Source organism: Anopheles gambiae, chromosome X (assembly GCF_943734735.2).
Source record: "Anopheles gambiae chromosome X, idAnoGambNW_F1_1, whole genome shotgun sequence".
Lineage (NCBI taxonomy): Eukaryota > Metazoa > Arthropoda > Insecta > Diptera > Culicidae > Anopheles > Anopheles gambiae.
The window spans coordinates 17,929,194-17,956,364 of record NC_064600.1 but is presented as its reverse complement, the minus strand read 5'-3'; the positions used below and the strand labels follow the sequence as shown (position 1 = coordinate 17,956,364).

At 46.0% G+C, this 27,171-nt stretch overlaps 1 protein-coding gene across 19 annotated transcripts in view; it reads left to right on the top strand.

The window, feature by feature from the left end:
• LOC1270418 (guanine nucleotide-releasing factor 2) overlaps positions 1 to 27,171 on the top strand; it is a 53,271-nt gene that overhangs the window by 18,085 nt on the left and 8,015 nt on the right. For 10 of the 19 annotated variants that reach the window (XM_061650041.1, XM_061650051.1, XM_061650069.1 and 7 more), the window contains 5 exons: positions 21,058 to 21,391; positions 22,395 to 22,636; positions 22,710 to 24,327; positions 24,431 to 24,600; positions 26,290 to 26,313. In XM_061650041.1, coding sequence (XP_061506025.1) covers positions 21,058 to 21,391; positions 22,395 to 22,636; positions 22,710 to 24,327; positions 24,431 to 24,600; positions 26,290 to 26,313 — 2,388 coding nt within the window. Of the gene's footprint in view, positions 1 to 5,619; positions 5,844 to 9,871; positions 10,625 to 13,074; positions 13,562 to 21,057; positions 21,392 to 22,394; positions 22,637 to 22,709; positions 24,328 to 24,430; positions 24,601 to 26,289; positions 26,314 to 27,171 lie in introns of those variants that run through there. The other 9 variants (XM_061650122.1, XM_061649976.1, XM_061649965.1 and 6 more) reach the window with 5 other exon arrangements.

Below are 27,171 nucleotides of genomic sequence, written 5' to 3'. Positions count from 1 at the left end.
GATGCATTTGCATGCTCGGTCCGACAAGATGGAAACCGGACCGAATCCTTCATCATTCGCTGCTGCGTCGCTGCAAATATGATACCATTACGCCCCAAGGCCAAGGCTGTTGAAGCTGAAGCCTTACGCAAACGCTGGTGGATGGGAATTGCGGCCAAGACCAGTACGTACCACAGACTCGCACCAGGACTAGAGCCAACGGGGACGACGAATAAAGGCTGCTCGAAAAGAAAACACGGGGTGCTTGGCGTGAGGGAAGGAACCGGAAAAATGCACTCAATCAATTTCCCACTCATTGTCAACACTTTTTCACGTCCTTTCGCCATTTTTCACCTGTGGCTTCCGGCTCTGCTCCAGAGACCGTGCAGGCCGTCGCAAGGCATAAAAACAAAAAAGCAAATACAAAAAAAAACTAACCGCGCTCTCTCTACCAACGAAACGGCGAGCTTTGCGCGATCGATTTTTTTCCACTCGGGAAAACCGCGCACTCCGTAATAGCGGGCGGCTACTAGCATCCATTTCCGCCGCGATTGCGAAGGACCGGGGGCTAGCGCGCGCAGAAAAACGAAATAAAAAAAAAAACAAAGACAGTAATCTCCCATTTGCAACGTTCAGCACGTTTTAGTGCCGGGTGGGTGAAAACCTTGGCGCTTTTCCAGTCGGCGCACCGCCGTACACGCCAGGCGGGTGGAACGTGTCGATATCGAGTTTTTTTTTTAATTATTTAAATTTTATTCACACTTTTTTTTCAACCGGGCGGGTGGCTCTTCTGGCGTGCGCAAGTTTGAGGTGGACAGCACCACGCGCGTATCCTTTTTTACACGCACAGTGTGAACAATGATGGACAGATCAATGCTGTGGTTCGCGTTGACCATTAAATTGACCGCTGGCGCTGTGGGCCACAACAGATTTTAATGCCACAATTGCAAAACAGTTCATTCTCCGTCTGTTTTTTTGGGGGTGGCAGAGGGCGGAAGTGCAAGGTAAGGGGAATAGTCGACTATTTTTGTTGTTGGTTTTGGTGCTGTTTAACTATTTTCACCTGCTCAATACAGGCAGGGCACGTTCTTGCAGTTTACTATTCCAACCACGTTTTGGTTCATAATTAAGCAATGCCGAGTGCAACCACCAACACCACCGCCAACTCTTTCCCTCTTTGTTGGTAGCTGTCGGCGCCACTTGGAAATAATTATCATTTTCAATGTTTACACTGTAAGTGTCCGTGCAAAACCCGTCCGAGCCGAACACACACACACACCAAACCGGAAACCAAACCGTACCAAGATTTGATCCGCTCTCTCGCCTCTCTCCCTTTGTCTGTCTCTCTTTCTCTCTATCTCTTTCTGACTCTCTCAAGCTCGTTTTCTCAGTGACATGCATGAGTTTTTCCTTGCTCTTCGTTTTTCCCGCACACGCTGCATAGCTGCATGCACACAGCTGCACACAGCGGGTTTTCAGGGCGCGGAAACAACAACAACAACAACAAAAGCTCCTAAAACAGATCACATATCCGGTGCGAATTGCGAATAAAATTCTCTCAGCTCGTCTTCCCAAAAAACCCGACCAACACAAAAGTGCGAGATGTAAATTTACAGCCCGTTGTTGCTCGCCAACCAAGATTATGTGGGCGGCAGGCAGCTCCTCCCCCCACCCCCCTCCCCACGAGATACAATCACACACACGCACACATCGCTTTCGTTGCTTTGGTGCGTTTTTATTTATTTTCTTTTTCGCGCGTAAAATCTAGTGGCGATGGCGGCAGCTCTACTACGCTTTTTTTTGCTTTATGATGATGATGTTTTTTTTCTTCTGCACTGTCCATTATCGATCCGAAGTTGAGTCAGAGTGTGCACAGCACTGCCCGACCGACGCTGTAGAAAACTGTAATTTACCAATGGGTGAGAAATCCATTCGGGCAGCCGCCCTTTTCGTCGGTAGCGTGAAAGGCAAAGAGAGATAAACGTTGGACAATGAATGGCCACGGTGAAGCGGGTGGGAGGGATAAAACGCGTAGCAAGATATGTACGGTTCCGAGTGGACTCGATGGGAACTGTGAAGGGGAAAAAATAAGCGATTTCTGGGAATGAGAAAGAGAGAGAGGGATGCGAGGAGATGCATTTGTGACGCACTTTAGTAAAAACCGAGCGCATTTAAAAATAAAGCCTGCTTTATGGAACCCCGTAGGACGATCCCGGGTTGCGATTTATAGCATTGCTCCATGTTTGTCGCACACGCAAACTCCGGCTTCCGCTGCTTTCCGTAACCATTCCTCCGAGAAATCTCTTCCTCCCAAGCCGGGCGGTCGGGCCATTTTGGGCACAGGCGATTGATCGTGCGATCCGCTCGACCGCCACGATTCACGAAACTGCCCATGAACTTCATTCCGAACTTCCCTTTCCACCGCGATCTAGCCGTGCACGATTAGATTCGTCGAAGCTTTGAGCATTAGCATAAATCGAAGCCACGAATTTCGCTTGCCCATTTTCCCTGGCCCTGTGTCACGTGTTCCGCATACACGCATTGAAATTGTTGGCTCCAATTTTCATCCCGCACGAAGTCTTCAATGCCATGGACAACGAATCGGTGTCCGATCCCGGGAGGGGAGTATACTCTACAATAGCAAACCCATGTGTGTCGTTGAGAGATACTGTCCATCTACTATTAATTCACAAGAACCGACCGGAGTGCTTCTATCCTCCCACTAAATCGAGTGAAAAAGACGAAACAAAAACGCAAACAAACACACCTACAATATCGGCAGCATAGGGGTGGGAAGGAAGGAACGGAAATGAATCACCCACGAAACAATACCCGATGGAGGGATGATGGCGGTGGGGCAGAAGGTGGACCGAAGCTTAGGAACGCCGCCGATCGTTTGGCTCTTCCTTCGGTCGCATGCAAACAATCGGCAATTTATAATGTCGCGCCGATGGCATCAGCAGCATCGTCTTCATCATCATCATCATCATCTGCCAAAATTGGTGTGTAAAAAAAATACAAATCACAGCAAGCGAGCAAGATAGGGGGACGCACACAACAAATCAAGGAACCACTTAAACCATCCCTGCCCGATTGCCCGAACACACGAAGGGGGAACAATCGCGAAATCCGGAGCAACAGATTAATTCCGCCTAAAACGGTCAAACTCCCTCCTCGCACGCTGTGTATAGTAGCTATTTATTGCATCCCGTCGCATTGGTGCGCTCATTTCGTGTGGTTGACTACGGTCCGGGAAAATAGGGTTTTGCATATAGCCTGGCAGAAAAGAAGCCGCGACATATTTGATCGATTCTGAGACATTTTTTGGATTTGTTTGTTTTTTCTTTCTTCTGGGCACACTCAACAGAAACTGTACGACGCCTCTTCGTCGCTGCAATGGTGCCGTTTGTAATGTAACGATGTTTAGACAGGTCGAATGATGCTTTTTCGTACTGTCTATTTAAGACTTTCTTGAATCGAAGACTTTATTTTTTTGCAAAAAGAAAGGATTGGAAACTGATGTAACTATATCTGCCACAATCGGAGATTTTCTATTTTTCGATTTATTACTACATGCGGAGGAAAAATTTTATAGCAAAAGATATGAAAATGAGGATACATACTAACAGCAAACCTCAAATCAAAAGCAACAAACCGAACGGAAACGGAGCCGATTTTATGAATAGTGTTTGTGCGGCCACGGTGCACTGGCTACGTTCACGTGTTGTTCGCCGGAGAGCCGTAAAAATGCAATTAAAATCTCTCACGGCAAAGTGAAGGGCTAGGTGCGAATGCATTTTGATGCGCTGACCAGAGATGGCAAACTCTCGCACCAGCCCTTCTCGAGCTGTGAATGATCGGTAATATAAGCTTCATCTTACAGCTAGCACCCATGGATACATAGCCTCTAATGCTAGGGCTTGTACCTTCAGCGCATCTAGTTCGATTTTGTTGGACTGCTCTGTCTCGAAGCGTTTTAGTTTGATCTCACCGACCACTACCACACAGCTTGCTAGCTAGCTCGCTGCAAATTTACGAATTGGCACTGTGAAACTGCCAGTGGACATTGCGCGGGCATCATTTTAATCGTTTGCTTTTGTGAGGTATCGATATAAATAAAAAAGTGTAATGGAACAAAAAAATGCTGATTTTATAGTGTAATTTGCTCTAATTTTAACAATTAATTTTAAGTCAAATTTCAAAAACTGAAATCAAACTTACCATCTTATAAAATTTAACTGAAAATCTCGATGATCTAAAAAAGCGTGTATTCAAGATACGCTAATGTTTTCGGAATTAATCGCCTAATACCAAAACCTACTGTACATAAAACAAGTTTTGTTCGACGTATCCAGGCTCGAAACATTTGTTCTGATAAACAAAAATGGCCACCAAGACAGTGAAATAAAAAACAGAAAAGAAGAGACGAGTTATTTTTTAAATCTTGTTCTATTATTTTTTTCTTCCATTTGTAAGTAATGAATTTGGAAAATTTTGGAATTTTGGAAAATAAAAAAAGAAAATCACGATCAACATGATCGGGCAAAGATTCCAAACGCGCCACGTGAGCGAGAGCGCTCAACAAACACACATGAAACACATGAAATTATTAAATTTATTTTATTTATCCATGTGTTGTCAGACTTAGTTATAAAAAGGCCAGCACGAAAACAAATACGATTTCTAAATGCGGACTTATATAAATTTCAATTGAAAAGGACATCACAACATTTAATTCACAACATGCCAGTTGCAATGTATTGCTTTGTCAGTAAATGGTAATAATGCGTTAAGGTTAAAAACAGTTCTGACTATGCTAGGCGCAAAAATGTTAATGACTGTAAGGAGCGCTGTGGAATGGCCTTCGCATTCCAGTTGCCGAAATTAAAAAATATGCTGCTATTTAAAATGGTTTTTTTTCTTCAATTTACGAATATGGATTAATATAACAAACCTATCAACGACCCCTTTTATATTTTAATCCAGAACGCTAAAATTTCAGCATGTCAGTGGAACAATATTTATCATCCGGATTGTGTTGCCCACAACCAGTTGATAGTTGCGTCCTGCCATATTGGATTTCACTAAAGAGGATGAGATGAGTTACAAAATAATTTTGTTTTCGCTTTTTCTATTTGAAATGAGTTACAATATTTTCATATTTGAATCATATTCAGTTGAATATTCATATTCATTACCAACCTGATTGAGCCCGTGAGGAATCAGCTTTTCTTTCCATATTTTTCAGGCTAAAATAATCTAGACTGCAAATCTGAGGCTAGTTTCACGTGCATTATTGTATGGAGCGTTGGCATGACTTCAGTCGCTAACTATCAAACTCCTTGTAAAAAGTTTGGCTAGTATTGTAAAATCCCTCATCGCTGGAATAGGCGACCCTGTTACTGACTCACGTTATATTTATTAAAGCTGTAACAAACAAACAAAACAACTCAACGCGCCTCTGTGCGCCCGTACGGCAGATGAAATTTAACCACAGTGCGCAATCGGGTTTTTATTGTTGGTCGCGGCTATGCCCTCGCCTACTTCACGATGGTGATGAAGCGCAAGCCGAGAGCGCGCCGATTTGAAACGGATAGAGGGACTGCTCGCGAGGCCGGCTTGCTGCTGACTTGCCACTACGGATTGTGCTGGCAAGCAACCGCCAGTGTGCTCTCGGACACTCCGGCATATCAGTTGTGCCAATCTGCCGGGTTTCGGTCAAGGGTTTTTTGGTTTTGTTTTGGTGTTCGTGTAGCCAAATATTGCGCGCGCGCCCATTTAGCATTGTGACGTTCAGGCGGAGACATCGTCGCAAACGGTTTCGCGATCGCGCGTGCTTCTTCATCGTCGCATTCGGCGCGCTGGTTGGTGATAGATTCGCTAGACGTGTGTGTTTTATTGGGATGAGAACCAAAGGCGATAAGCCCGGAAGAGATCCGGCGGTCATCCCGCTAGGAAGTGGACATCAAACAAATCTGCTTCAGTGGAGCGCACGCTGCTATCAGTTAACACTTTCAAGGAGGCCTCCCTTCGCCTATACACTCTCCGCAATCAACGTTCGAGTGAAACTTTGAAGTGTCAAAAAACGAAAGGAATCATTTGTGAGCAGCACAAAAAAACAACACAGCGCTTTTGCTTTCAATTAGTGCATTTCGAATATTCAGTGCACGATCACGATCGTCCGGGGTTTGGATGCTTCGTCGGGTGCATTCCAAAGTAGAAGAAAGTGCTTACATCGATCCGTTGCAGGCAGTGTTTTGTGCATTAAGCGATTATTGTCTGCCCTGCCCTGTTGCACGAAAGGAAAGCAAATACGTGATACGTTTGTGCGTGCGTTTTTATTCCAAATTTCGTTTACCTGGTTTATAGGACTAAAGTCCACATAGAAAAGTGTGCGCATTTGACGAGTTTAAAATTGAAGTGATTAGTGAAACAATACTGGTACTGTGACATAAACGTGTGCATATGTTCCGTACAGGTTCCTACTAAAGCATTGGTGCGTTTTTTTCATCCCCAATGTGCAGCGTCTGTCGAACTCAAACCTTCCTGCTGATGACGGTTTTTGATTTTTATGTATTTATGGCCCATGAACCAAACCGCAAAGCTTGGCGCAAGGCTATAACAGATAAGCTCAGTCGCTTATGTCAGCCCTACCGCAGCAATTGCATCGACGAGAGACCGCCCTCCCCATTGCAATTTCGATTAGTCGATGGGCGATGGCGATCTGAAGATGTACCGGCGCGTCACCTAGGTTGCGTAGCATCGAGAGCCTCCCCCGGAGACGAAAATGAATTTAAAAAAAACGGTATCCATATTTTATGTTGCTGCTGCTGGAAATTATAAAACCGAGCAGAGGCGCGGCGCCAGCTTTGCGTAACTGACCGCGTCGGATTTCAAATGGCTTTACCCAATGCTGAAGGAAAATTCGATTTCAAGCAAACGAAGGGACGAACGAGGGAAGAAGAGAAGGAGATTGGCACGGGTAGGGTACTAACGAACGAAACGCAGCCCATTAAGATGAGGATTACAATTAATAAGTCTATTGGAAACATTTATGGCGTGAGCGGGACGGAGGCAGCCCCATCTCTTTATTCGATTTAACATGGTATAATCCTGGTCACGGCACCATACGGTTCGCGCGCGCGGTTTTGCAATTCCGTTTGCCGCCGTTTTATGACACGTTGATTAAATGTGTTCGTCCGCTTTTGTACCTGGGATACGGGGAAGATTGGAAAAAGAAACTCACACACACACACAGAAACATTTTCCAATCATATTTTTCCTCGCATCGAAAAGGAAGACCTAAGAAGCAGCGCTTTTATCCTCCCGACTAATCGGTGATACCGGCGGCTGCTTCCTAATATGGCTTTCTCTCTATGTTGGTCGATTGGCCGGTTGATGTCACCGCGTTAGGAATAGCGTTGTGGTAGAATACCAATGAAAAACAAAAATAAAAATAACAAGAAAGATATTTAGTACAGCACCGACACAAATCGACTCAACGGGCGGAAATCCGTTGCCGACGCAATTGCCTGGTACGGGTTTGTTTACTTAGTGCGTGTTAAAGACCGTGCAACCAGAGAGGGGAGGGGGGGGGGGGGTGCTACCACAGAGCACTACGCGATGTCATCGATGGCTCTGGTCAAATTCCAGCATTTGAATCATCAGCTCAGAAATGTCTTCTGCGGCAGGCGTCCGATTACGATGTGTCGTACCCAGGAATCGGTATTTTTCATTCGCTTCTTCTTTTTTTACCAGTTGCTGGTTGGTTTCATGGCATAATTACAACCTCTTCCCCCTTCAGTTAAAGCTACGATGGAACAATTTTAATTACTGTTAACGCGGCCTTTGCGGACGAAGAAGCTCGTAGTTATTGCTTGTTTATTATTTTACACTAGCGTGTGTGTGTGTGTGTCCTAACACACTGCCATTGCTTCTCGGATGTATTCCGAGCACACTGTATGGTGTCACCCTTCGAAAAGACTTTTTTGTTTAAATCATTTTTTGAGTCTCAATCACGTACAACTTCCCGTCTTGCTCTGTGAAACCCTTTTAAAAGATTATTTACGTCACCCACACTGAACTGAAAACAGAGGCTTTGTCTGTTTTTTACCCTCAGTTTTCCGCCTGGTGTCCGTGGAAAGCTGTGCTGAACGAGCAGAAAAAAAGTGGAAAAACATCCCCCGAGAGTGAGTGCGAAAACTCGCACGGACACATAGTGATCTATTTTTAGCACCGAATGGCAAACGTCATACGACATGATCTGATCCCGATTCGCTTCAATCAAATGCAGTTGATGCCGCTATGGGGCTTCTTCACTGCCATTCTGGGCTAGTCATTTGCCCTACCCCAAAATGCCGAGGGATCGTTGATCGTTTCGCCTGCGGAAGAAGGCGACTGCTTTGCAATCCGAATCTTTTATTACCTTCATCCGTTGTAGTTTGATGCTAGATTATGCTGCGTGTTTGTGCTGCGAAAATGGATGAACATTTTGCAGGAATGTTTGTAAAGTAAACAAACAACGCTCCAATTCGTTTGACTAGTGCTTTATAGGGAGCCCTGGAGGTACTTGTCCTACATCCGCGATGGTGGTCCTCGGTCCTAGAATTTCCTCCGGATGTTTATTGTTGAAAGCGTTGAAGCATTAAAACATTGCATTCTACATTCCAAATGAATGTGGTGACTATGCGCTGGTGGTCCTCGGTTTGAGACATATATCCGGTTGCTTATGAAATCGCACATTAGAACATTATTGTGGATCCTTGTGAGGGTGCAATAATACTTTTCGCGTATTTAATTACCCGTTGATGGGTGGCTGTGTGGGGGTCAGAGACCAGCCAAGACTTAACAGGTTTTGGGTCACGCACGGTAAGATTCTTAGCTTTTCTACTCCCAGAAAAGAATCCGTAGCGTACTAATTCGGTGTGTAGGCTTTAGAACGGGTTCTATCAGAGCAGAGGGAGGGGGGGGGGGGATAAGGTAAACCCGCATCTCGCATATATTTCACGCACCGCCAAGAGGCTCCAAAAATGCCGCACCAACCTGTGCGTAGAGAAGGCGATATATCACCACTGCGAACCTCTGGACCGTTTCGTAAGACACAAGCGTGTGGTTTCCGGTCGGCTGCTCTATGACGTGCTCTCTTGTATGGAACCGCTTGGACAGCCGTTGACCGACGGGCCAATGCTCGGAAGATGCCAACATCCCCAGCTGCTGCTGCTTTTGGAATTAGAGCTTCGCTTTGGAGCTGCTGCTCCAATCGGATCGAACTGAACCGTGGAAACGATTTGCTTCCTAACTCCCAGATGGTTAATCCGGCTCTGGGTTTTTGTTTTCTATTTGTCTTCGCCTGTGTGCGTTGTGACCGGAACGGAGTCGTTTGGATCTGTTGCCAGAGCTCCAACTCCGCAACGTCTTTGGATGGCTTATTTTTTTGCATTTTTAATGCGCTTTTTCCGAGAGAATTTGCTGCTCGGCATTCTCGGTGTATCTTTGTCTGTGACCCTCAGCCGAAGTTGAAGTTGGCAAAGAATTTCCTCCTCTTACCAGACCGGCCCGTGGTGATGACAACGATGATGATGATGGGATTGAGGAAATTTCCGCCATAGGACCGACGACATGGTCTTGGTTCACGGTCGCGTTTATTAGACGCGTAAAATGGAATAAAAAACAAAAGAGGGGAACCAAGAAGCAGAGGAAGAAGAAACACATTACCACAGGGCGGGGAATGCTGAGCTTTAGTGACGTTTGTTGCTGGGAACTGAATGTCTATTTCCTTCTTCTATGTCGCTTCTATGGTTCATATCTGTCCAGCAAAAAAAACACATAATTTAATGTCACGACAATCGGGGTTGATACAGTTCCTGGTTTCTGGGGAACTTTAGTAGACTTAAAATTGCATCTGATGTTAGATTGAGCAAAAAATGTTGACCAATTGTGACAAGAGCACTAGCACGGAAGAAGGTTTGAGCTCGTCAAGTGCTGCCATCGTTGTGCTTCATGAAATATTTTTCGCACATCTTCAAAACGCTAGAACTTATACCCCTGTGAATGAGTGTTCTGGAGGAGGCAATAAAAATGTGTGTTAGAACTGTGCCTTCGCCCTTCCTGCAGTGCCTTACCAACAACAAAGTGATCGCTGTGAGTGCATAACGAAACAATATAGCCTAACAGAGTTTGGAATTAAAGCGCGAGAAAGAGAGGAAGAGCAACCGCAACACACACAAGATGCCCGAGTTTGACGACTCGTTCCTTTTCGACTGTGCCTCGTTCGAGCGGAAGAAATGGAAAACCCATCAGCTTCGGTTCCATCCGTCCGCCGTGGTGCTCAAGAGCGCCTCCAATCTGGACCCGTTTCTGGACGTCGACTTCAAGAAAGCGCCAGTGCCGGCTGCTCCCACCATGCGCCAAGAGTGCGCCGGTTACGTGGCGGAAGTGTCTAACATAAGCAGCGCAACACTCGACTCGCCTGGGTTGGGGCGGCGAACAGCGGCGAGCAGAATAAAGCTGTTCGGTGGGTCCTACTCGTCCACGTATGACGTGAGCCAGTGGGAGCGGCAGGACCGGCAGGAGCTGTCCAAGATGCCCCACGGCCAGCCATTCCTGTACAAGCATCTACCGTTGGACGACCATGACGAGACGTCAAGTAAGCTATGATGATTTCCTGGGGATCCTGGGACCTATTAGGATTTTCGTCTTCTGCTCTCCTCTGCCATGTTTTCTCTTGTCGTAGCCAAATACAACAACAGTCCTGAGTTGCTTTGGCGCGCGCTGACGTGCCTTTTACGTATTCTGATTGTTTTCGTCCTTCAAACGCAACTCGGCAAGTTGCATGTGCCTGAATGGAGAAAGTGACTAACAGTACACACACCCATAATGGCCAGGGCAGCGACGGCGTGCGGCTGAGCACATCTCACTGGTCATTTTTAAGGCGTTGTATTACGCAGTTCCAACTTTTCCTTTCGGTGTGTGTTTGTTTGTTTCTCTGGTTCCGATCCATGTCCGGCGCGAACAAAAAGCTTGCTGTTGTGGTTGTTTTATTTTTTATTTCGCTATGCCTGATTGGAATTTTACCAATCACAATACACCATAAAACACACCAGAGTGATTTTGACCGCTATTAATTAGGCTAATGCATTCAATTAACCAGGATTGTTTGATGGTGGTGGAGGTGTTGGTGGTTATGGCTGGCAGGCAGAGTGTGTAATGTAATTGTTCAATTCATTAAGCACTAAACCCCTCCCGACTGCATCACACGCCACGTGGGTATAACTTAATTTGATGCATGTTAAATAAATTTGACGCTTTGTTGTGAGCCGATGCATCCAGTACTGTCGTTGACAGTAGCAAACTTTTTTTTTTATTCTCGTATCCTCCCTGATACGTGTGTTCAATGCCCTTTCATTACGTGCTGACACCGTGCCAATTGCTGATAATTAAGGCGCCTATACTCGATCTATACTAAAACGCTTCCCACTGTTCTCTAGCATCACACCTCATGAATGCTACATGCTGTTGTGGGTATTTTTGTTTTTTGTTTTACATTTCTTTCCCCCACAACCTATGACCGGGCGCCGCAGCCGCCAAAGGCAATTAATTAGTTAATTAATTATTGCACATCATACACAAACACCTCCGGACGTGCGCTCCGTAGAAGCAACCGCGTAGCATGAACACGGAACCCCAGCCACGCGCTTTTCAGCACGCTCCACCGGTGGGACATACGTTGTTGTTGTTTTTTTTATGTCTTGGTCAGTTCACTTCATCGCCCCAGCGGCACACGACCAACCTAGTCGTCTGCCGATGTTTTGTTACATCCGCCGCTGCAAAGAATGCACCATGCGCGTGAGGTTTGTTTGCTATCGCTCCATCGGGGGGGACAGTTCGCAATAGTATGTATGATAGTGTGAGTATTTATTCTTCTCCTTTTGTGTGTCTTTGCGTACGTATCACAATCGTGACGATGTACCAAATAAGAGTATGCAATTATTTGAAAGCGATTCAAGTAATATAAAAGGGAATCATAAAAGGGAAAAATGTTTTACGAGCGGATTGAGTACGTTGTCAAAACAAAACAACCCACCTGTTGTTGCTGACCGAAAAATGTGCACAGATATACAACAAAATAGCAATTACACGCGACCGGTACCAGTGCGGTACTTTGGCACCTTGCGTAGCACTTCGGCATATGGCGCCGGAGAAGGTGAGTTCAAATCTGATCCAGGACTCATCTCTCCCGTAGGAACGATCATCATCATTCGTATCTTTACAGTTTTATCGGCGTTCTAGTATATATTACTTTAGTAGGTAATAGTTTTAGACGACTCTCATAAACGAGAAGAGTTTTAGAGAGAGTAGTGTAAAAGTGTGGTGGTGCCGTATTTATTTGTTTTGTCACATCCGGCACCATCGCGCGAGAGTAGAACAAATGTATGAGAAGAGCTCTGTGCAAGGGAAAAGAAGCCGAATACTCGAATACTCGAATACTCATTTTCTCTCTCTCTCTCTCTCTCTCTCTCTTTCTCTTTATCTTTCTCTCTATCCCTCTCTCTCTCTCTTCTCTCTTTCTATCTGCGGTGATTTACTGTCGTTTGCTAATATTTTTTTTGCACGCTCTGGCGTTTCCGCTCGCTTGATCGGCCTGACGATCATCTGGTTGCAACCCAAAATAGTGCTGTCTGATGCGTTTCTTCTCTTGCGTTGCGTCTCTTCGTCTCTGCGAGCGAGGCACCGATCCGCTGGAGCTGTCTCTGTGTTGGTGTGTGTTTGGGATTTTTCTCTTTTTCTCTTCCACACACTCTACACAAAGCGCCGTGGTGTGGTGGTGGCGATGCACTGCAAGAGCCGATCCAGAAGCACCCCGCCCCAGCTACAAGTGCGCTTCTCTAGCCCTTTATCTAGCGTCGGTCCGGCACGTTCTCCGGCTCTACCATGTGCCGGCGCGATAGGGAATCGTGCACATTCCTTTCACAGCGCTCTGGCAGCATCGAAAGGGAGAGAGAGAGAGAAAAAAATGCTGCACACGCAAGAGCATTGCGCCGTCGTTGCGCGCAACAAACCAGGCAGCGGGCGCGGGGCAGCATCCTCGTTCTGACCGAGATCGGGCGGCAGATGAACTCCCTCCTCATCTTCCCTCCGAATGGTTTGTCAGTAAAAGTATTGTACGGGGAGCTAGGGCGAGCTGTGTCGGTATTTATTTTTGCTGCGGCCACAGACAGACTTTGCACAGCTTTGTTTGGGCCGTTGGCGGTGTGCAGCGGTGCCGTGTGCGCAGCACCCCACACACCAACACCAAAACGACGGCGTACACTAACGAACAGCAGTTCGGTGCGGCGTAGTGTGCAAGTGATCAACCCCAACACACTCGAGAGATTCATTCGAGAGCAAGGCGGGCGCACACGGAGCCGTCGCGCCTGTGTCTGTGTGTTTCCATTCCAATCCCAAAAACAGAAAAAATCACCCACACACGCACGCACGCACGCACACATCCAGAGACGGACGGATACACAGGCCTTCCGCGGAGCACGCGTGCCGCGCGCCAGACAGACGACGCCTCGAACAGTATGGCCAGGGCCGTCCACCGGTGAGCACTCGCAAAACGCCATAACGCGGTCCGATCACGCGCGCTCCGATCAACCACAGACACCAGCCGGCAATCAACCGACCATAAAGCAACCTGTCAAAAATATATTTAAAAAAAAAAAAAAACGCTAAAGGTTGTCACACTCTTTTGTGCACACACGCACACGTTCACATAAAACCACAGGTGGAAGAAAGGACAGCCGGTTTGTGTTGTGGTGTTGTGCCTGGTGGATTTGAATTCCGGTCAAATTCCATTCGACAGTTCGCGGCGATGACGCACAGTTTCGCGCGGTGAGTGAGTGTGATCCAAGGTGTGGATACTGTGTGATCATATGGTGGGGGAACGGGCCGAGGGGTGGAAGCGATCCGGTTCCGGGTCGGATTAGTCTTTCGTTTGTTGTACAGTAAACAGTGTAAAGTTGGAGTAGATGAAATTGCTCCAAAAACCCGCTCTTTGACACCAGCCTTAGCATCTCTCGCTGTACATGTGGTACAAGTGCTCTCTTTCTCTTGTGTGACTGTGAAGAGGGTGGTGCTTCCGAACAAAACAAACAAGCGATCTTTATGATCTGAAACGTCCAACATGATTGTTGTAACAATACACTGAGTACCCCAAACAGTGTCCTCAGTGTGCCGTACAGCAGCAAAACCAAACAAAAAAAAACAACAACCACACAGACTTCTTGCGTGCGCCCAAGAAAAGAAACGTCTTCCACAAACGATCGTCCAAATGGAACGTTCTTTCTGCTTTGTTGCTTACCCGCTGCCCTCTCCCTTCCATCGCCTAGCATCTTGTATTTCCACCGCCGTTCTCAGCCGATACTGCGCATCTTCCCGCGCGGCTAGCACGACAGCTCATTAATCTAGCACTAGTCAGTAGTGGGGACGATACGGACGGGGAATGGGATTGCTGCTTGCCAGCAAAGACAAACGCGGCAACCCTAGACCGGCACAGAAACGGCTCCCGATGGGTTTGCGCAGTTATTTTTAACGGCGACAACTTCCAAAATCGGCAGCCACAGCCAGTTTTGTCCATGTTTGGGCCGCGGCCGCTGCGACATTTTCCCCGTTTCCCCCCACGTGGTGCAGAACGCAGAGAGAGAGAGAGAGAGGGAGAGGGAGATTCGTTTTGTAATGGAGAAGGAGAGCTCACGCCACTTCAGCTGGAGTACTTCTGGAGCGCCCTAAAGAGAACGTCTTGTGGGAAGCATTCAAATATTGGAAATCAATCAACGGCAACCCCTCCATCGTGTCTGCCCCGAAAGGGTACGCGCTAGGTGCGAACAAGATCTCCCCTCCCCCCTCCTTCTCAGTACCAAACCCTGACACAGTATTTCGTGCCAAGGCCGGATGGGGGCCAGATCTCGTCACCCCGCCGTGACTCTGCAGTTGTTGCTGAAAGTGTGAAAAGCATCGGTGATGCGCGCGATAGAGTGGCGGGCAGCCTTTGGTTGGCACTGGAGAGTTTTTTTTAATTAAATTATTTCTCTCTCTCGCTCTCTCTCCCTCTCTCTTTCTCTCTCTTGCTCTCTCTTTACGTCGTCACGCGCTCGCAAATGGAACAAGTTGCACGGGAAGCGCACGGTCGACCGTCATTTTCTCCCGTTTTTGTGCTATTCCGCGACCAAACCGCGAAACACCCCCCCCCCCCCCCCCTCCCAAAGCCATCATCCCGCCAAGTGCCCAATCGAGGTGACTCCTAGTGGGGGTGGGAGAGGATGGAGACTGTTCGGTTACATCGCTAGAATACTGATCATGCTGCAACGTGCAGTCTGGTGGTGCGTTGTTCCCGCACACTATTCCTAGCTCCGCGAAGCTCTCTGCTGCCAATCTTCTCCAGTACGTGGAATGCTTCGATCCGCTCCTCCCTTAACTCTCCTGCCTACCCTCCGCTCAAATCGGGCGCAAGATACAAGATGATGAGGCATTCCGATCGGTTTTTCGGGAACTGCTCGCGCCCGCACACAACTAGAGATGATGCTGGGCTTGTCAAACCCCGAACAATGCGTCATGCTTCCTCGGTGCGCTTACATGTGGAAGAGCGAACGTTTAACTTACAGTTTAACTTACATTTTGGCGCTAACGCCTCCATTTATGCCTCTAACGCACCTGTTTTTGTCATTGTTTACACCTGAAAATAAATACCTACTTTTTCATGCCATTAAAACTTTCAAAATTGGCATAAAAGTTGTTATATTTTGAACTCTGTAAATGAAATTATCAACTACTTAACTTGATTCCAATACTTTTGGAACACACCGTTTAGAATTTTGTAAATAAAGCGATTAAAAAAAAAATGCCTTAGAAGAAAAACTCGTAACACGATGTCAATAATTGGTGCCTTCGAGACACAAAATATGTAGGTTAGAGTCAAAATTTAGCGGCAACGACTGTACTTTAACTACGTTACTCAATGAATCGTCAATGAATATCATAGCCTCCCCAAACTCGTTGCAAATTGTGGTCCCCTATGTTAATTGAATTGACCTCTAAAAAGGTGCATTTTGCCCCAGTGTGTGTTGGCGAGCGTTTGTATTGTCATGCTCTTTGCTCAATTATCTCTGCGCAGCAGGCGCTACAACACATTTACACACGCGTTTGTATTTTTTTTTTGGCGGCTGTATAGCCTCCTCAGAAACGAGTAGTTCTGAGTAAATCTGATTCAGATTCATGAATCTGAATGAATCTTTTAAAATTGAATATTGGAAAGATTCATGCATCTCAAACGATTCATAAAAAAAATTATGATGGATCTCGAAAAAAAAGATTTATGGATCTCGAAAGTTTCACGAATCTCTAGGGATCTCAAGGGATTGATAAATCTCCAAAGATTCTGCTTCAGAGCTTGAGCTTCTGATTATTACTCTTCTTGGCGTAGCAACCTACGTGATCATGCCAGCCTATACAGGCTTTTGAGATTTCTTGGCAAATACTACGCAGCCGGATAATTTATTTTGCTACGGGGAGACAGTCCATTGCGAGGCTTGAACCTACGACGGGCATGTTGTTAAGTCGTGCAAGCTTACATTTGTGTCATAGGATCGTGTGAATTCAATATTTTAAAAATCATACATTTCTAAAGATTCATGAATTCCGGGAGATTTATGAATCTTAAAAATTCATTCACCTTTCGAGATTAATGAATCCTTGGAGATTCTCTGGAGATTAATCTTCAAGGATTAGATTTGAGATTCGAATTACTCATCGCAGAAGATTCATAAGAAAGAATCTCAATGAAATATCCACCACTAGAAACGAGGCTTTCCTTTTCTTCGTCTCTCCCTTTTTTTTATTTTTGAATTCTCAAGTAATTAAATTTATTAATTACTGCCTACATTTTTGTTGCCAATGGTTGCAGCTGGCCAACGCATCACTGTCATCTAACCGTTCTAATTCAATGACACGCGTTCCGAGGCGACCAGTGACACCCAATCGCTTCCAAACTGCATGTCACATGCGGCATGTCAATTAGCCGTCATTGTATTAACTAGTGACCACCCAAAAAAATGTCTGTATTTCTGATATTACCATACGTCCCCCATTACTTCATCCCATCCAACCCCTGTACACGGACAACAAGCGAGCACAAAATTCAACACCCGTTCTGTATAAATATGTATAAATGTGCGTGTGTGTGTGTGTATCTGTCATTCACATTTTACCAGCCGTGTCTGTCAATTCTATCCCAGCTGTGCATCGGTGCACGAAAAATTCGATTTCCACGCTCTTCTATTCCCTCATCGGTCGGAAAATCAATCACCCAAAATTCGTGCTTGTACCGGGCTGCACCGGGAACGCGGTTCGATGTACTATTTTTATACATCCCGCAAAAGTGGAACAGTTGGCACCATCGCGTGGGATTAACTCTTGGGACGGACCAGCAAAAACAAAACACACACTCACAGAATCAAATTCCTTCGAACCAGTGTTTAATTGCATACGGTGGGGCGATGAAACATTGAATTAAACTCCCATCCTCTCACACCCCCTCACATGACGGTAGAAAGTGAACTGAACCGATAGAGAGATAGAGAGAGGGAATGTTTATGTACTTACAAATCTTAGCTGAAACAGAAAAGTGTCGAAAAGGTGAGGGGGATGGTTGGGTGGGATATGGAGGATGTCGTTGGGCGCTGGTGGAGAGGGTGATGCTGCTGCACGGCATGTGTTTACTATGCGCGAGTATTTCGGCAGAGGAAGATGCAACTATCGGGCTTGCATGCTGCATTCCGGTGAGATGCGAGGCCGGAACGGTAGGATAAGAGGTTAGCTGCATGCCTGGATATTAAAACTTTATTTTCAATCTGATGCGATTTCCAGCTGCCCCGTTGCCAGTCGTTGCCTCTATTCCCGATATGAGTTGTTTATTTGGAATTGTTGTAAAATTCTATTTCCGGCTCCGCAATTTAGATGGAACATTGACACACTCACTGCGCATTGGTTGGTGTTTCGTATGGAAGCGAACGCAAAGAAGCGCTGCTTGCCATGTGTGTTTGCTATCGCAGACTTTTGCTATGCACTTTTATTTTATGAATAAAAAGTGTTGAATGCGTGAATCATTCGATAGTCATTTTAAAAGAACCAATAAAAACGGGTTGAAACTAGCTCTCTTTTATTGATACAGTTAATCATCGCTGACGGTTCCGCATAGCTTTGTGCATTTTTTTGCCTGTCTAAAACCCTTTTTTACATACGCCCTAACTCCCTAACTGCGACGTACCGCATTACAAGCGTTTTGTTCGTTAAATCTGCAGCATTTCAATTTCATTGACATACATTTATCTGATTTGAATATGACATGTCAGTCCCATATGACTGGCGCTGCAGTCAATTAAAAACAGTCATAAATAAACGATGGAAACTTTCGAACGCAAAAAGATATTCAAAATATAATTTGAACATAAAGCATTTTAAGCGTCCATGTACTAAAATGCCTGTGGGATGCTGCTTACTATTCGACATCAGCTTGATTTTCCGTTCGACAACAATCGATAGGAGATAACGCTAAAATGACGGTAAAACTGTCCCATACCGAAAGTCGATTCCGGTCAAGTTCCCTAATCCTAGTTGTCTATAACTTTACCTTATTGACAGGAGATTCTAGGAGATTCAATATTTTTTGCGGCACAATGCGTTGTGATTTTTTCATACAAATTGGAACGATTGAATTGTTGTAGGATAGTTAATTTCTCGAGAAACATTTTAAATCCTATCATAGTTTGAACGAGGTTATTACGATTATTTCATTATGCCTTCCTTTTTCATTTGATAATTTGATTATAATAAACCTCACTTAAAACTGAAAAGACCCATGTACAGTATTTTGTAAAGGCTATTCTTTAAACCCATTTCTAGACCTTTAAAATGTGAAGCGCAAATAAATTAACATAATTATAATTTATTGCTATGGATATATTCTTGAGACTGAAATGATCATGTTCATATTTAAAATGGTAAAAGTCTATATGTTTTCTTGAAACCTTAAATATGTACAAGACAAGAGTATGTTTATTTTGACCCAGTGTTTATCGAAATTGCATAACATTTCTATTAATAATTGCATCACAAGGAACCAATTATGGCTATAGTGTTCCTACTGTAGTATATATGCATATGCGTAATTATAGCATGCATGTCACTAGGTGTTAGTGAGATCGGTGTTATGGTTCAGGTTAGTGTAAGATTATATGGTCAGTTCAATAAAAGCACTCATGGTTGAACCACGTAATACCTACCAATTCGTCATAGCTGTATGGCTAAGCCAAAAAAACATGTTGTGACATTGTTCGAACTCAAATTAAATAATAATAATTTCACTATTGATAAACAAGTATATGAACTAGTGATGGGCAAATGAAGTATCGGCCGGATTCGATTCCGACTAGCTTCGATTTTTTCCGAAATCTGCACCAGAATCGGCTTCGGAATTGGCTTCGGAACCAGATTTGGCTCCGAACTCTCTATGAGAATAATTCATTTTCAAGTACATTTGAATCTTTTGCGGTTTATTACATAGTGATTAAAGCATTCAGTACATTCGAGCAAAAACCGTGGAATTATTTTGACTGTTTGATGAAAAAAGTATTAACCTTGTTTTTTTTACAGTTTTTTTTTACAATTAAACGAATTCTGCACAACAATTATGATTAAAGGATAAAATTATAGTTAGCAACAAAAAAGCAAAAAAAGGCAAAATGATTTATGAAACTACCCTTTCTGTTGAGTTTTAAAAATAATTAAAATATATAAAGTAAAGATAACCTGTCTAATATATGTCTAATATTTGATGTAGCGGATAAAATCACCCACTTCAAGCAAAAACGACACGAAAATTTAATATATTATGGGTGAAAACCACGAAACTCGCTTTACGCAAAAATGTTACATACGCGAGTTATTCGCGGTTAATAACGTACCTCAGAGACAACTTGTAAATTCTGTTCCGAGTTCCCTTCATTCAAGACTGATATGATATGTGTTTGATAAGATCAGTTGACCTTAAGTGCCTATGTCTCAAAATAAATGTCTTAAAACGTGCTTGAGAATAATTGTATACGTATATTAAAATCAGCAATCAAAACGCATATATGAGTTGGAACAGACAATCTTATAAGCGAAGAGAGGACTTTACAACTTTAAAGACTGATTAGCATCTCCAAAAGACCACCTTAAAACGACGTGGCTTAGCACACGCATAATGAAGCATTCTTTATACATAACATCTTTTAAAGAGCTTTTTTTTTTACTTCTTATTTCGCGTAAAGAACTGCAGTTAGAGTGTCTATAGTCTTGTCTCAGGATTTACGAACCTAAATTGGAGGTGAACTAAATTTGTGACTGATTTGGTTTATTTTCTCTGTATAACGGCCATGTCGTTCGGGTTGACTGAGTTAACGGGTAACTGATCCTGAAAAGTTTGAGATTAATTCATGTTTACGATTGAGGCTCACGGCAAAGACAAAAAATGTTATGATTATTCCAGTTTTACTATTTACTATATTATTTTAGGTGTATGACATTACATGCTTTTCTTCTTTGGCACAACAACCGCTCTCGGTCAAGGCCTGTCTGTCAAGGGTACAGTGAAGTGAGCTTTGCTTTCAGTGACTTATTGTTACCAAGCATGATAGTCAGTCCTACGTATGGGGGCACGGACTATTCGGGACTTGAACCTATGACGGGCATGTTGTTACGTCGTACGAGTTGACGACTGTACCACCAGACCGGCCCGGCATTACATATTACCATTATTAATATTATGCTGGTGGTTCTTGTGTTGAAAACTTCGAGCACTAATGTTATGCTTTAGTACGTTTTGCCAGCCGTACTATGTATGCCCAAGGCTCGACCCGGTCATTGATGGACAGTGTATCAGTCCGACGGTTCGCACCAGCCGACAAGAAAAGTGAAAACAGACACACAAATTATTCCACCAATCTTCTAACATATTCTGTCTCTTCTCTCTCCCACTTTCTATCTCTCTCACGACCCTCGCAGGATACGATAACGGTGGCAGCTGCACGCCGGCAACCAGCACCGGCAGTAGCAGCATCGGGCTCACGTCCACGCCCGTCTCGAGTGGGCGCAGCTCGAACAGCAACAGCAGCAACAGCAACGGCGGAAGCTCCGTCACCAGCACACCAACGGCTGGTGGCCACGATCAGGCGGCAGGCGGCAATAGCAGCGCCAGCGTTACGCCCGGTGCACCGGGCTCGTCCGGTCACAAGGGCAGCATCCGGGGCAACAAGCTGGCTCGCCGGGCGCGCTCGTTTAAGGACGACTTTCTGGAGAAGATATCGCAGATCCGCACGCCGACCAGCACGATGACTAGGTAGGATTTTTTGCTGTTGTTTTAGTTATTCAAGACTTTAGGATACACGCCGTGTCGAACATCCAGGAAACCGGCGTTTAAGCCGTCCACATCAACAACAGCATCTTTGTTGCAGTTTCAAAGACGCATCAAGAGAGAAGGCCCTGCTTTTGCAATATTGTACAACTCTTCGCGAGGCCAGCCCTCCCAGTCTCTATACTTTCTTGAACATACAGACCATATAAATCTGCGAAAGGATTTTCTTATCACTCACGGAACGCAATGTACCTTTTCCATCGCAAATATTAGCGTTTGCTTGTTGGAACTATCCAACACCCGAACAAGCCATCCCGTGTTCCCCAAGAGGATTAGGCGCGACCTAAGTGTCCAGCGTGTTTCGTGTGTCCGACACAGCAGCCAAAGTCGCTTCTGAATAAGCTGTCGGACTGTTGTCCAGTATTCATTTTCCCCATTCGGCACTCTTAAACACACCACACTCACACACCCACATGCACACACATGCAGTATTTTTGCGAAGATATGAGCGGGGCGAGAATTATCAGTGAATTGTTTGCTTATCTGCGATAAGCGACGAAAGATAGAGTCCGAACGACGAACGCGCCTTGCGAGTGTGACACGGCGACCGAGGCGTGTCTGACATGTGTGTGTGTATGTGTGTGTGTTTGTCGTGTATGTTTTCGTCGTCTCAACAACAAGGGGTACGCGAGAACACGTACTGCGCGAAGACGACACCCACCTCAAGCCCGCTGCAGGCGCCCTCGCGCTACAAAGGTTCATTAGTGTCGCATTAGTGCTTTGACCGTGACCACCGCCGCGTCAGGTGTAGTGTTATAGTGTGCCCGCGAACCAGACACGATAGAAACACCTGGAAGACGCAACCCATTTGCTCAATTTCCTTCCCACTCTCCGCGCGCTTCTCGTGACACATAGCTCTGTCCAGCCGGAAAACGGTTTCTAATATGCTATTTTCGATCGCCTCGCGCAAATCGGGCAAATTTCGCAGATCTCACTCACCCAACAGTCCACGGGGCGGCGCTGGTGGTAGTGGCGCAAATGCGGCCAGCTATGGCAGCCGCAAGAGCACCACCGACGAACCGGCCAAGCCGGTGCAGGATCTCAACTATCACGTGCGGCAGGTGAAGAATGCGCTGACCCACTTCAAGGACGTCATACTGAAGAACAAGCTGGAGATGCTGCCGGGCAACGGTACGGTCGTGCTGGAATCGATCGCCAACGTGCACACGGGTAAGCACGGGCAACCGCTGTAACAAACGTTGACACAAACTAACACCAATCCTCCCGCTACCTTCTTTTTTAGCACTGCAATCGTACACACTGAACGAGCACAGTTCGGCATTCATCAACGCGACGAACCACGTGCACGTCTCGCTCGGCAACCTGCTGAAGCTGTGCGACGAGGTGCTGCTAACGAAGGAGGGCGACGACTGCCCGTCGCTCAGCAAGGAAAACGTGAAGGAGGTGGTCGAGCTGGTCGAGAACGCGGTCAACAATCTGGTGAACCTGGCGAACGAGAAGCTCTCCGATCGGAAGGCAATCGGGACGGGCGGGGGCGGCGGACCGGGCACAGGGGTGAGCGGTACCGCGGCGGGCCACAGTACCGGTGGTCCGAGCTCGAACACGCTGCAGCGCCCGACGGTTGACGTGGTCAGCCAGCGCACCTCGCTGCCGGACATTCCGCTGACGCCGCGCGAGCGTGACATCCTCGAGCAGACGTCGCTCAAGACGGTGCGGGCGTCGCACAGCACGGAAAGCATCCTGCGCGATTCGAGCCCGCCGCCGCCGCCCAAGCCGCCGCTGCCGGACCGGTCGCAGGAACCGCCGCCACCGTTGCCGCCCAAGCGCAAGAGCCAACATGCCAAGAATCACTCCTTCCACGACACCACCACGGCGTCGTCCGATTGCGCGTCAACCGATTCGACCATCTTCCAGCTCGGGGGCGGACCGGGCAGTAGTGCCGGCGGGGCAACGGGCGCCGGTGGCAGCATCGGGCTGGACCGGATGTCGCTGCGGTCGCGGTCGCCCGAGGACAACTGCAGCCTGCTGAGTGCCAGCGCCGGTTCGCTCGACTCGGCGCTGAATCACTCGCGCGAGGAGGATGAGCTGCGGGCGCTCACGAGCTGCTCGTCGCACGCGAGCGCTACGGCCGCCAGCCTCGGCGGGCTGGTGATACTCGGTGCCGGTGCGGCCGGATGCGGCACGCAGCACTGGGAAGAGGCGGGCGACCTAGCGGGCGGATTGCCGCAGCACAGCAACAACAGTCTGAATCGCAACTCGAACGAGTCTGGGTTCGAGTCGATGTACTCGCTGCGTGTCAGCCGCGATCAACATCAGCAACAGCAGCAGCAGCAGCAGATGCATATGCAGTACCAGAGCACGGCTGCGACCGTTACCACGCACCATCATCACCAGAAAAGTGCCAGTTCGTCGTCCTCCTCCTCGTCGTACGTGCACAAGTCTGAATCCATCGTGGACGGCATGGCGGCACTGGTGGTCGCCTCTGGGAAAGGTGCCGTGCAGCAACAACATCTGCAGCAGCACCACCAGGCACACGTGCTGCATCATCAGCAGCATCAGCAGCAGCAGCAGCAGCACTTTCATCAGAAAATCGACACGATCATCACGCAGGCCAGCGACGACAGTAGCGCGGGGCCGAAGGGGGCAAGCGAACAGCTTGCCAGCGCGACCTCGCTGACGTCGACCGTCACCACGTCCAGCAGCAGCAGCCTGTCGAAGCTGCTCGTGCACGGCCCCAGCATCGACGAGCTCGGCAACGATGACGTCTTTCCGCGGACGTCGGCCGGTGGTGCAACGGACCGACCACCGGCTCTGCCAGTCAAGACGCGCTCGCACAGTATTAAGCGGGAACGCCATCCGTCGCAGTACGACAACGTGGACGAGGTTGACCTAGAGCGAGGGTAAATATCACACTGCAAAGATCGGCTACATTTAACAAATGTGCTTTTGCTTTATTTTTAATTCTTAATCATAATACTTTAATTAATAATACTTTTTTTGTAGATCGCAAGACTCGTTTGGCCACTTCCCGATGCAGAGTTCGCCGTCGTATCTGTACAGCCGGCAGCAGATGTTCCACAATCTACCGAGCAAGCATATCAGTCTGATCGAGCCGCGGCATATGAGCCGGTTCCAGGAGGAGCCACCGCCGCTACCGATCAAGAAGAAGCATAGTGAGTATCGTTTTCCTTCGCCCGCGAGTGCGTCCCACTATCTTAGAGCGTGAGAGCAAATCGATCGTACCCGTATATGGCAATATATACAGAAGAGGAAACTCCTTGCTTTTTCCCCTTTTGCCCCTGATGTAAAAGTCAATGATTTCACGTGTACGTGCCGTAACGATGAAGCAGAACTAACACAGGCAGCGGGCAGCAAACATAGCGCGTCGGAGGTCATGCCAAAGTTATGTAACGCCTTAATCAAAATTGGGAACTTTTCACGCGCTCTTGTTCAACTCTAGTGCAACCCTTCCGCTTGACAAGCGTTACGTAGTTTATGGATGCAGACCCTTCAATCTGGTATCTGGTCATTATACAGTGAAATCTCTCTAAGGTATATCTCCAAGAGACCTGCAGTTTAGGGAGATTCTTTTTAAAGAAAATTAAAGGAGTATCCAAGAAACAACTGGAAAAAACTTGCTTCCTTTGACCGATATTGTTGTGTAGTAGTGTTGGGTTTCATGAATCTTTTGTTGAGATTCATTCATATGAATCTTCAGTGAGGAATGATTCGAATCTTGATTCATGAATCTCTAAACATTCACGAAACTTCGAAGATTCCTGAATCTTCAAAGAATCAAGAATCTCTAAATATGCATGAATCACTTAAGATTCATCAATCTATAAGATTCAAGAATCTCTAAATATTCACGAATCTATTCATAAGGATTCACGATTCATGATTCATGGCATGACCACGGAGGTTGTTACGCCAACGAGAAGAATAATAAAAAGCTCAAGCTTTACGATTTTTTAGAGACTTATCCCTTGAGATTCTCGAAATCCCTTGAGAATCTCGAAAGATGCATGAAGCTCAAAAGATTCTTATATCTCGAAAGATTAACGAATGAATCTCAAGGGATACATAAGTATCTAAAAAATCATAAATCTTGAGCTTTTTAGTATTCTTCTTCTTGGCGTAACAACCTACGTGGTTATGCTATGAATCGTGAATCCTTGGAGATATATGAATTGTAATGGCTTTATGAATCTTATAGATTCATGAATCGTAAGAAATTCATTTGAGATTCATAAATCTTTGCAAACGATATTCAGATTCATTGAATCATTCTAAAGATTCATTTAGATTCATGAATCGGAAACAGGTTTACCCAACACTTATCTGTAGCTAAGAGAATATAAAAAAATCATCTTGACGAGACTATATCTTAGAGAGATTTCACTGCATTTCCGTAACAATTTGCGTACGAATTACCGCCACCTCCCTCCCTGCAAGCCCAGCGTGCTGAAATCTTACTTTCCTTTCCATTCTATTAAGTTCAATGTCTCCCCCCCATGCCGTACCTTTTCTTAGCCCGTACCGTTTCACTTCCATGGCCGCAATGTTTTAGAAGCCCTTTTTATGAATAGTATTTGGGAAATTCCCCCTGATGCAGGGGCCTGTTTGAACAGCATTCCCATGCGCGCTTGTGTCTGTGTGTATGAATGCAAGTGTTTAGAGGAATATAACCCTTCCATTATCCAGTATGCGGTGTGTGTGGCGTGTGATTTAAATCACGCGCGCGCGCGTTTGTGTGTGTGTGTAAAGTCTACTAGTATTGTTATTAACCAAACTTCGCCCAAACGAAAGCCAACCAAACTCACGTTCTCTAATCTAATTTTATGGTGATGCGCGCACTTTAGTGTTTCAAAGTGTTGCATATTCAGGTAAGTTGGTCTTGAATATTTTTTGTTTCTCCACATCACACACACACACACATCCTATTATCAAAACATGTGTCAAACACGCACAGACACACACAGAAAGCAGTTCAAAAACTCTGTTTTCAAAAACTTCAGTTTTTTTGTGTACACGCGAAACAGAATAACAAAAGCCTCTCTTTCCAAGGCTATTTTTTTATTTTGTTCTGTTCAAGCTTCTTACATCTTCTCAGACCAACAAAACCGTGGAGGACGATGAGACACATATATTTGCTCGAATTGGATTACTGAACAGTATCACCTGGACACATTTCGGTCGCAATTAAAAAACATAACAGTTGCAACTGGCCACATCCATACCACCACTCACACTTACAGTACTTACAAATAGTAGTAAAATGTGTCACACACGCACACACCTAACCTGACCCCCCAGCAATCTAGCGACCCTAAGCAAGCGGAGAGGGGAAATGGGGGTAGGGTCACCGCACACCAAACAGAGGCATTTACACAAATAGTCCTTGCAGTGTTCCTAAGTTTGCAACTATGTAATTGTACTCCTAAATGTGTGTTGTTGTTTCGGAAAAGAATAAAAAAAACATCTGTTTTATACCATTTCTGTCACCTGCTCTGTCCTTCTCCTTTCGTTTGTCGTTCAATGATTTGCATCCTTCCTATTGCTCTCTCTCTCTCTCTCTCTCTCTCTCTCTCTCTCTCTCTCTTCCTGTTTCTCTCTGTCTCTCTTGGTTGACGCTTCGCTTTACGCTAGACACGGTATTTCCTTTTTTCGTATTTGTTTTAACTTATGTTTGATTAGTTACCGGTAAGCCTGTCGTAGTAGCTCCGTGTGACCACACAATCCAG